Source organism: Anomaloglossus baeobatrachus, chromosome 2 (assembly GCF_048569485.1).
Source record: "Anomaloglossus baeobatrachus isolate aAnoBae1 chromosome 2, aAnoBae1.hap1, whole genome shotgun sequence".
Taxonomy (NCBI): Eukaryota; Metazoa; Chordata; class Amphibia; order Anura; family Aromobatidae; genus Anomaloglossus; species Anomaloglossus baeobatrachus.
In genome coordinates, this window is record NC_134354.1 from 108,815,094 (window position 1) to 108,827,098 (window position 12,005).

General features: G+C 45.1%; 1 protein-coding gene across 1 annotated transcript in view; it reads left to right on the forward strand.

Annotated features, from left to right (window-relative positions):
- Positions 1-1,899: 1,899 nt before the first annotated feature.
- The window catches only part of RSKR (ribosomal protein S6 kinase related), a 45,066-nt gene continuing 34,960 nt past the window's right edge, over positions 1,900-12,005 (forward strand). The window contains exons 1-4 of the mRNA XM_075333196.1: positions 1,900-1,992; positions 2,214-2,462; positions 7,306-7,389; positions 7,472-7,540. Coding sequence (XP_075189311.1) covers positions 1,966-1,992; positions 2,214-2,462; positions 7,306-7,389; positions 7,472-7,540 — 429 coding nt within the window. The 5' untranslated portion in view covers positions 1,900-1,965. The remainder of the gene's footprint in view (positions 1,993-2,213; positions 2,463-7,305; positions 7,390-7,471; positions 7,541-12,005) is intronic.

A 12,005-nucleotide genomic window follows, 5' to 3' on the forward strand; every position in this document is an offset into this window, starting at 1 on the left:
CATCTGATGTGTTGAGGCAGACTCAAAGAGATCCATAAAAAGTGTTGTTTAAAGTTTGCCACAAGCCACCTGGGAGACAGCAAACATGTGGAAGAAGGTGGTCTATTCAAATGAAACCAAAATCGAACTTTTTGGGCATAATGCCAAACGATATGTTTGGCATAAAAGCAACACAGCTCAACATCAGCATCATGGTTTGTGCCTGCTTTTCTTCAACAGGGACAGGGAAGATGGTTAAGATGGATGGAGCCAAATACAGGACCATTCTTGAAGAAAACCTGTTGGAGTCTGCAAAGACCTGAGCCTGGGACGGAGACTTGTCTTTCAACAAGACAATGATCCAAAACATAAAGCAAAATCTACAATGGAATGGTTCACAAATAAACGTATCCAGGTATTAGAATGGCCAAGTCACAGTCCAGACCTGAATCAAATCGAGAATCTGTGGAAAGAGCTGAAAACTGCTGTTCACAAACGCTCTCCATCCAACCTCACTCAGCTCCAGCTGTTTGCAAAGGAAGAATGGGCAAGAATTTCATTCTCTCGATGTGCAAAACTGATAGACACATACCCCAAGCGACTTCAGCTGTAATCGCAGCAAAAGGTGGCGCTACAAAGTATTAACTTAAAGGGGCTGAATAATATTGCACGACCCACTTTTCAGTTTATTATTTTTTATAAAAATTTAAAATAAGCAATACATTTCGTTCACCTACACAAAAGTGTCCCACTTGTTATTGATTCTTCACCATAAAATTTTAAATTTTTATCTTTATGTTTGAAGCCTGAAATGTGGGAAAAGGTTAACTAATTCAAGGGGGCCGAATACTTTCGCAAGGCACTGTATATTAGGGTTTCATTTAGCTACTTCTGCTTACGTCATGCATTAAATCTCATTATTTACCCACCTGCTTTATGTCAAATTTTCATTGCTTAGTGGCTATATTTATGTATGCTGCCATAGCAATTTTTGCTATGTCCTTCCTCCCCCCTGTAATAAAGAGACAGAGGGAGGAAGGACAGACAGGGGCGGGAATAACTAGCAAAACCCAACCCACCTATTTGATATTCCAATGCATCTTTCATCAAATAACCGTGAACTTCACTAATTTTACTTGCCTATATTTCAGAAAGTATACATCCAATCTCACAACTAAAGGTATGATTAGAATACGCATGATAGCGCCAGTATAGAACTGGCTTTAGTTTATATATGAAAATCCTGGTGGTTTGTCCTCTTTCAGCTATTTGTCTCCATTCCTATAAAGAAATATTGAGTGTAAGTTGCTTCGAAGCCACTGTTTTTCTCTAGTCTATTTTTCTGCCTTTAGCTGCATTGATGTAAGAACGTACTCACTTGGAGTACAGATGATGGCAGTGAAGGGTCAGCCCCTGTCTCCTCTTCTCAGTGTTGTGTTTATTGGAATATTCTCCTATAGCAGCTTCTCCCCACTTGGTGAAACACAAGTTTGGGCCATTTCACTGTCATCATCTTTACTCCTTCAAATAAGTACTGTACATTCTGATATCAATGCAGGCGAATATGCTGGTGAATAACAGGGGTTTGGAAGACACTTACATGCAATTTTTTAGAAGAATGAAGACAAATACCTAAATAAAGTGATTTGCAAAGTTTCTTTACTTTCCATGCTAGACAAAATTATTATAAAACAAAACAACAGTTTGACAACTTTTTAATTGTCTCTTACATAAAAAAAATGATTCATAGATTCAGAAAAATCAATATATTATGATATCCAGATATATTTATGTGGAATGCACTCATAAATTATAAATCTAGAGGGATGCATAAGTAATGACCAGCGCTTAGGAGCAGATTAAAGTTGTTTGTCAAACTAAAGCGGATTAGCTGTTCACGTGACCCAACACACGGATCACAAACTGTCCAGGAGGGGGTCAGGAAGACAAATCCTTCCAAGCATGTAAACTGACAGGAGTAATGAAATGGGAGCCGCAAGCAGCGACACCAAGGTAGGAGGACAACACCGAATTATAAAATAGAGCCATATAGATATTGAAATTGATAATTACAAATTCCAAAAAATTCCACTATATCTGGGAATCTGATTAGAGAACTTAAAATATGATGCATCTCTACAAAGTGTTCCTTTTTTGTGGGGCTATCAGCGGGGTTGGGTATAACGGAGTGCCAGTAGTTGCCATCTTCTGTGATGCCCCTTCTTGTACTGCAGAGTCCCACCTCTTTTTCACCCAATCTATGGGATCCTCCTTGGAAAGGTTTGTGGAATGGGGAATTCCAGACGTCATCACGACTGAGCCAACTGTGGGACGTTGGACGTACAGTAAAGAACAGGCTGAAGACAGCGCATCAGACTAGCCCTCCAGAAGAGAAGGCGGCCGAGCGGAGTCTCCCACAATGTATATCCTTATTCCTGCCAGAGTTCCCAGTTTGGTCTCCGACGGCACAGCCAGAGCTAAAGGTCTTTATTATACGTAAATGTAATATGTTAGCATTTATTGTTTAAAGGGATTATCCACAAGTTTGATATTGATGGTTTATACTAACTATAGGTCATCAACATCTGAAGTGGTCCAACACCTGGCACCCCACCCATCCGCTGCTCGCATGGAGTAGTGCACAGCACTGGCCGTTCTTAGATATTGCAGATCATCATCAGCCATTCACTTCAATGGGACCTGAGATGCAATACCCGAGAACGGCCGCAATTCGGAGATCTTCTTTCTTACTCTTTGCTTATTAAATCAGATATATGCTAACAGCGGGGGGGGCTGCTTGATGGACCCTCAGTGATCTGATATCGATCACCTATCGTATCAAAGTCCTGGAAAACCCCTTTAACATTTGAAAATTTATTTCCACAACATCCTTATAGTTTTCTGGAGAGTCAGTGCATAGTTCTTCCCTATCATGGATTTGAGAATCTGGAAGGATTGGGGTCCCAATTTTCACTATTGTGTGTGTCTGACAATAATCAAACCCCCGCTAATCCCCTGAAATACCTTTTTAATCAACATATAATTTCAAGGGGTGGTCCAATACTCTACAATAGTGGCCACCTCTCTTTATAACTGATAGGGAAAGCTTTTTCCATATACCTTGTTCAGCCAATTCTGCCTCTGAGTGGCGCTATTGCGGTTTGCTCATTCCCTTCTCGTGACCCCCGGGCTCTGTGACCTCTGAGATCCGATAATTTCACATCCACTTCCAGTTGACCTGATATCACCGTGGCGGCCCCAGTCTTCCTAAGTGACTGGTTTGTAGACTGTGTTTCATCGCTCATCACAGCCCAGCATCTCGCACGCTCTCTCCTCCGCTTCAGAGTGCCGCAACCAGGAGCTATGCTGGGCTGTGACGCTGGGCTGTGACGTGTGATGAAACTCTGCCCACAGCTCAGTCACTCAGGAAGACTGGGGCCGCCTTGGTGATGTCGGGTCAACTGGAAGTTGACATGGCATCACCAGATCTCAGCGTTCACTTGATAGGGATGAGTGGACCGCAATAGCACCACTCAGAGGCAGAATTGGCTGAACAAGGTATTTAGAAAAGCATTCCCTATCAGTTTTACAGGGATGTGGCCACTATTGCAGAGTAAGTAGTGAACCACCTCGAACCACCTCTTTAACCCCTTCAGCCCCCAGCCTGTTTTCACCTTAAAGACCCGGCCATTTTTTGCAATCTTTACCAGTGTCACTTTGACAGGTTATAACTCTGGAACGCTTCAACGGATCCCGGCGATTCTGACACTGTTTTTTCGTGACATATTGTATTTTATGTCAGTGGTAAATTTAGGCCGATATGTTTTGCGTTTATTTGTGAAAATTTCAGAAATTTGGCGAAAATTTTGCAATTTTCAAAATTTGAAATTTTATGCCCATAAATCTGAGAGATATGTCACACAAGATAGTTACTAAATAACATTTCCTACATGTCTGCTTTACACCAGCGCAATTTTTGAAACAATTTTTTTTTTTTTCGTTAGAAGGGTTCAAAGTTCATTAGCAATTTCTCATTTTTCCAACAAAATTTACAAAAATAAAATTTTTAGATACCACATCACATTTGGAGGGATTTGAGAAACCTAGGCGACAGAAAATACCCAAAAGTGACCCCATTCTAAAATCTGCACTCCTCAGTCTGCTCAAAACCACATCCAAGATGTTTATTAACCCTTTAGGAGCTTCACAGCAACCAAAGCAATGTAGAAGGAAAAAATGAAAATTTTACTTTTTTACACAAAAATGTTACTTTAGCCATAAAATTTTGCATTTTCACAAGGGTATCAGGAAAAAATGCACCATAAAATTAATTGTGCAGTTTCTCCTGAGTACGCCGATATCTCATATGTGGTGGAAATCAATTGTTTGGGCGCACGGCAAGGCTCGGAAGGAAGGGAGCATAATTTGATTTTTTGAAAGCAAAATTGTCTGGAATCATTAGCGGATGCGATGTTGCGTTTGGAGACCCCCTGAGGTCCTAAACAATGGAGCTCCAACACAAGTGACCCAATTTTGGAAACTAGACCCCTCATGGAATTTATCTAGATGTTTATTGAGCACTTTGAACCCCTGGAGGCTTCACAAAAGTTTATAATGATCAGCCGTAAAAATATATATTTTTTATTTACCACGAAATTGTTATTTCAACCAGGTAGCTTTTTTTCACAAGGGTATCAGGGAAAAATGCACCATAAAATGTATTGTGCAATTTCTCCTGAGTACAGAGATACCTCATATGTGGTGGAAATCAATTGTTTGGGCACACGGCGGGGCTCAGGAGAGAAGGAGCGCCATTTCACAGCAAAATTGGTTGGAATTATTAGCAGATGCCATGTTGCATTTGGAGACCCCCCTGAGGTGCCTAAACAATGGAGCTCCCCCACATGTGACCCCATTTTGGAAACTAGACCCCCCATACTAAAAAAATAGTTTAGCGAAATAAAAAACACAGACATAAGTAAAAACAAATAATGAGCGCCTGCAACTGACACTAAGGCAAGTGCCACACAAGAGAGCTATGCACGATTCTCACATCGCATCATCCGGCACAGCCGCACACTCCTGTCTGGAAGAGAGCGACCATGCCGGATGATGCGATGCCAGACTCGTGCATCGCTTTCATGTGTGGCATTGGGCTGACCCTTACAATACTCAGTAAAAAATACTGTAGTTGACGATTACTACAGTACAATTTTACTGGCCCTAAAATAAGTTTATTTGTATTTCTTTCTTAGTTTACATAAAAAAAAATCAGGGCGCACGCACTGATGTGCTGCAAAAAAGGGGGGGGACTAGGTGGGATGGAAAAAAGATGGATGGTGGATGGGAAAGGGTGCGGTGAAGGATGGGAGAGGGCGCGGCGGATGGAAGAGCGGTGGAGGATGGGAGAGGACGGGCAGCAGATCAGGGTGAGAGGTGGTGGAAGGGGCAGCAGATCGGGGAGGGTGAGAGGTGGGGGAGCGGGCATCAGATGAAGAGGATGGGAAAGAGCAGGCAGCAGATCAGGGAGGGTGAGAGAGGGGGCAGCAGATCAGAGGAGGGGGCAGCAGCTGATGAGGGAGAGCGGGCAGCAGATCGGGAAGGTGAGATGGTGGAGAGCGGGCAGCAGATCGGGAAGGTGAGCTAGAGAGAGCGGGCAGCAGATCGGGAAGGTGATCTGGATAGAGCGGGCAGCAGATCGGGAAGGTGAGATGGTGGAGAGCGGGGAGGGTGAGCTGGGAGAGAGCGGGCAGCAGAGCGGGGAGGGTGAGCTGGGAGAGAGTGGGCAGCAGATGGGGAGGGTGGGAGATGGTGGAGGGGGCAGCAGATGAGGATGGGAGAGAGCGGGCAGCAGCTCATGGAGGGGGGCAGCGGCTGATGGGGGAGAGCGGTGGCAGATGGAGGCGGCTGCAGCAGTGAGAGGAGATCGGCGGCGGTAGCAGTGGATCGGGGGCAGGGGCGGCCGATTGGGGGGGCTTACCAGGGCACTTGCAGAGATCGCTCCCCTCAGCTTCCACGGACGGAGTAAAGCAGAGGGAAGTGGTCACCGGCCCCAGATACACGGTGATTGGCAGCTCGCTCACAAGGCCGATCTCTCAAATCAGAGCTGGGGGCGGGTGAAACAGAGGTCACCCAGCTCCAGCCAATGATTGGTGCTACAGCTGCACTGATCAGGGCTGGATTTCAATGTTTCGGCCATTTTCAATGGTTGAAACATTATAGTGGCTGTGATTGGCTGAGCGGCGTTCATCAGCCAATCACAGCCTCCGTAGGTCCGGGGGGGATACACCACCCCTCCTGAGGTCAGGTAGTGGGTCCTCTCCTCCCCGTATCTAAGGTTTGTGTGAACCGATTGCACTCACCGGGGCTCCAGGGCCGCGATTTCGCCATGACGTACTGGGTACGTCATGGGTCGTTTAGCACCATGTCACCATGACGAACCCAGTACGTCATGGGTCACGTTAAGGGGTTAAGGTACTGCAACTTTTTATCATACTTGGTCTTAATTTCCTAATCTTTTAAAGATCCTTGCTTGCTGTCAGTACACGGAAATAGAAATTACATTCAGATACTTAGAAAATATCAATATCATTGCAGGCTGACCCAATTGTTCTGATCATTGGTTGTATGATTTAAGTTTGCAACCTATGATGTAAATAAGAACGTCCCCAGTCACTGACAACAAACAGAGATCTTGAAAATAGTAACCAACTCAAACATCAAGCTTTCGATTCATTATAACATTTGCATTTGTACCTGTTTTTTTGTCTTCACGTTTTTTTTTTCTTTGTCCGTTTTCGCTTTGTGCTATGTTCATCTTTCCTTTTTTTTGAATGAAGTGTATTTTATGTTTTCATGGGGTTTTTTTTCATTATTATTGACAGAGTTTTCAGATGTTTCTGCCTGATTCTTCATTTGCAACGTTTCAAAAAGTCACAAAAATTTGATTGACATTTTCTGCGCCCTTCCCCCAGATAATTTGGCACTAATTTTTTTGCACAAAAAATAGACACAAAAAAGGGAAAAGACAAAAATTATGTGTATTTTTTTGTTTATGCAAAATTCATGAACCATTTTTTAAGAATTTGGTCCAAAATAAAGCAACAAATACCACAACAGAGAAAAATTACGTAAAAAACCCCCAAAACAATACACAAGTGATGAATCAGGGCTAAAATATATGAAACGTTTTAATACTTTTCCATCTTTTCCGTCTTTGTCATTACAAATATATATTTTTTATTTACTTACAGGGATTATCCCACAAAATCCCTTTAGGTTTTGTAACCCATTTAAGTGAAGTAACCAATATTCAATGTGTTTTAGATCTTAGGTTGTGTTGCTAAAGGTTCCCTCGGTCCAGTACTCAAAGTATTAAATTGCACAGAGCAAAAGATCTTTGCCATAAAGGTGAGACATCAATTTTCAAATTTTCCAAATATTTTGACATCTAGATGCTCATGGTTGATACCTAAACTTCTGTGATTCTCAGGTATTACCCAAAGGCGAGGTTCTCCGCCGAAACACCCTGAAACAATGTAAAGAGGAGGTCAGCATACAGGTACGAAAGCTCTTCTGGGTGGAGGGAGCTGTCATACTAGAGAAAGCCAAACAAAAAACTAATTTTAGTATTATTACAAGGTCATATCGGTAAAGTCTACGAACACCATTGATTTCTAGAAGAAAATGCTCCAAATAATGTGACTGAGCAATTAAAAGGACTATCTAATGAGAACAGTTGTCACAGGATAGGAGATAAATGTTTGATTGGCGGCTGTTCAACGTCGAGTCCCAACCAATCCTGAGAAAAGGGATCATTTGTGACCATCACTCTATTTACTACTAAATGTATGGAATCAGTTGAGCAAATAATGCAAATGGAGCAATGATCACACATATGGACAAGCTCTCCATTCATATGAGGAGCGCACAACTTCTCTGGATCAGTGGGAATCCCAACAGCCAGACCCTCACAGATTATACATTTATTACTTAAGCTGGGTTCACACATAGCGACAGCGACAACGACATCGCTGTTACGTCACCATTTTCTGTGACGTAACAGCGACCTTGTAAGTCGCTGTTATGATCGCTGCTTAGCTGTCAAACACAGCGACGCAGCAGCGATCATAACGTCGCTACATGTGCAGAGAGCAGGGAGCCGCGCACACTGCTTAGCGCTGGCTCCTTGCTCTCCTAGCTACAGTACACATCGGGTTAATTAACCCAATGTGTACTGCAGCTACATGTCACAGTGCAGAGAGCAGGGAGCCGCGCACACTGCTTAGCGCTGGCTCCTCGCTCTCCTAGCTACCGTACACATAGGGTTAATTACCCTGCGTAATGCAGCTACATGTCACAGTGCAGGAGCCGGCACTAGCAGCAAGAGCGGCGGAGGCTGGTAACGAAGGTAAATATCGATACCCGATGTTTACAGTGGTTACAGCTTTCCGCAGCTGCCAGACGCCGGCTCCTGCTCCCTGCTCGCTTCATCTCGTCGCTCTCTCGCTGTCACACACAGCGATGTGTGCTTCACAGCGGGAGAGCGACGACGAAAAAATGAAGAAGGACATTCAGCAACGAGCAACGACCTCACAGCAGGGGCCAGCTCGTTGCTGGATGTCACACACAGCGACAGCGACGTCGCTGCAACGTCACAGAAAATGGTGACGTAGCAGCGACGTCATTGTCGTCGTCACTGTGTGTGACACCACCTTTATTCTACAGCTCTAAATGACACTGTGCTTAGAAGGTTGTGCCAAATTTTCTGTTACTGAAGTCTCTGTGCAGTGTCAAAGGCAGATAAAGAGGTTGCCCACTGCTTTTACATTGATGCCCTATCCTTAGCATAGGTCATAAATGTCTGATTGGCTGGGGTCCGACACCCCGCACGTCCGCCGATCAGCTGTTCTGAATGCCAGTGTTGGTAGCAGCAGGCAATGCTCAGTTATGAAGCTGCTCATGAGTCGCCCACCACAGCGCTGCAGTGGAACGCTGTGGGGACTTCTCTGTAGGGACCCTTCTGGCAACAGGTATGTCAGGTTCACTTTCATTAGGGTCGTGACGCCACTCTCGGTTTTGCGGTCAGGGTGAGGGATGACCGCCACTGCAGTTTAGCGAGCGTCTGGAGCTGATGGTAATTGCAGTTAGATGGTGTGGCCTCCCGAGAGTGAGGCTGGCCCCAGGGGCTCGGGTATACATGGGTGGAACCACAGGTCGCAGAAGAACTCACACACAGTCCAGAATGTGTTTCACGGTTTTTACTCACGTTCAGTTGTTCACTGTGTATGCTGAGACAAACTGCAGGGGAGAACCAGGTATCCTTCAGGCTGGACCAGGAGTGACTGTAAGCTCGCCTTCCTAGCACTTCTTGTTTGAGATGACCCCTGACTTGAAGTATTGTGGGAATCATCCAGGGAAGTCGCATCTGCCTTTTCTCCCCTTTCTGGCCCGTTTGCTGGCAGCGTGTACCAAGTAAAGATTGCTTCTTGCCCTGTCTCACTTATGGGCCCCCTCATTGCTGCTGATGCTGCGGACTCGGTGTTGGTTGGTGAGGCACATCCAGCACCCTCACCGGCAGGTTTAGTAGCTCGACTAAATGGATTGCTGCTCTAGGGACCTGTTTCTCCGTGCGGGCCTGTTCTACCAGGAGTCCCTGTACTCAATCACCTCGCTCCTTCCTGAGGTGTCTTTCAGGCTGACTGTGTGGCAATCAAACTCACTCGCCAACAGCCACCACACGTGCAGTGTCTGACTAGTGACACCGTGCACGTCCTCCTTCTGCGACTGCACACTGCGCTTCCTCACTTCAGACTGGTTCACTACTGCCTCCCCTTTGTGCCTGCCACTGCAACCTAGCAACCAGCTTCTCTACCGCACCCCATGAATGGAGATGGAGGCCACGCCCCCTCCTGGGTCTGCCCAGGGGTCCCTTCAAGGTATGTGTGAGACCTGGTCACTATGTGTCTGTGTGTCCACACCCTATTCCAGCCATCAGGATTACCTGTTTGCACTCACCCAGCATGGGTGCAGTACTCAGTGGCGCCTGACCAGTTCAGGGGCGCCACACCCAGTCAACTGTCACGGTTATGTACTGCACATCCGCTTCCAATTCAAATCAATAGGAGGCGGATATACAGTACTCCAAACCAAAAAAGATCCCAGTGGTCAAAAACACCAATAAATGAGATGAGAGGAAGACCGCTGGTAGAAGAAGAGACCAAGGACAAGTACCTAGTGAAATACAGTACTCGGCTGCAGCCACTATTAGAAGACGGAGCAGCTTCAAACCCCGGCCAATCAGACATCGGGGACCTATCTTAAGAATAGGCCATTAGTATAAAAGTAGTGGACAACCTCTTCATGCTGTCCAAGGAGCCCCTTCATTCTGAAAAGTCGTACTAATGAGGTCACAGATTTCACTAATTGATCTCCTCACATGCTTATATATCTGACATTTAAGTGGATAGTTTTGATTAAATCTCCCTTTTAAATGCCTTCATATAAGGCCTCATTCAGACATCCATTTTTCATGCACGTGCTTTGTCCATACTTTAGAGTTTAGACAGACAAACACAGTATAATGGGTATGTTTTATGTAGCTGTTCACATATCCCTGTTTTTTTTGCACTGTAAAGGGGGCTTTACACGCTACGACATCGCTAATGCGAACTCGTTGGGGTCACGGAATTGGTGACGCACATCCGGCCGCATTAGCGATGCCGTTGCGTGTGACACCGATGAGCGATTTTTCATCGTTGCAAAAACGTGCAAAATCGCTCATCAGTGACATGGGGGTCCATTCTCAAAAATCGTTACTGCAGCAGTAACGAGGTTGTTCCTCGTTCCTGCGGCAGCACACATCGCTCCGTGTGACACCGCAGGAAAGAGGAACCTCTCCTTACCTGCCTCCCGGCCGCTATGCGGAAGGAAGGAGGTGGGCGGGATGTTACGTCCCGCTCAGCTCCGCCCCTCCGCTGCTATTGGGCGGCCACTCAGTGACGTTGCTGTGACGCCGCACGGACCGCCCCCTTAGAAAGGAGGCGGTTCGCCGGTCACAGCGACGTCGCCGAGCAGGTAAGTATGTGTGACGGGTCTGGGCAATGTTGTGCGGCACCGGCAGCGATTTGCCCGTGTCGCGCAACAGATGGGGGCGGGTACCCACACTAGCGATATCGGGACCGATATTGCAGTGTGTAAAGCCCGCTTAAGAGGTCAGACAACCCCCCACCCCCTCCCCAGAAACATCTCTCTATGATCCAAATAGCAGATAAAAATCATCCATATATGTTTATGGGTCTGTAAATAATCTCTGACTGCACACATTGCCATTACTGTGAAATCTGTGTGCTGTACTCTTCAACTTAATGGGTAGGAGAAAAGTCACATAGGTTGAAAAAAGCCCTAGGTCCATCTAGTTCGCCCTTCCTCCACCAATTATATATTTTGTCACTAAATCATTTATAACTGACAATGTTGTGTGTACTGAGGAAATCATCCAGCCCTGTTTTAAAAGCTGTTATAGTATCTGCCATTACTACCTCTTGTGGTCAGCATTCCACAGTTTGACTGCTCTAACTGTAAAGATCCCTTTCCTATTTAGCTGTCGGAATCTCATTTCTTCCACTCGCAGTGAGTTCCCCCCGGTCCTTAGTATTGTCTTTGTAAGGAATAAGTCATGTGCCAGTCTTTTATATTGACCACACATGTATTTATACATATAAATGAGATTTCCTTTGAGACATTTTCTTTCTGATCTAAACAAATCCAACTTTTCCAACCTGTCATCATATGTGAGGCCTTCCATTCCTTGTAGTAGTCTAGTAGCCGCCTTTGAACTGACTCTAACTTCTGAATATTCTTTTTTAAATGTGGAGCCCAAAACTGGATCCCATAATCCAGATGTTGCCTTACAAGTGAATTATAGAGGAGTAACAATACTTTTTTTATTTTTTTTTTTTTTTAAATATGAAAAAAAATCACACAAATAATACTGCTACAAAAAATGAGACTCTGACCAAACCCAG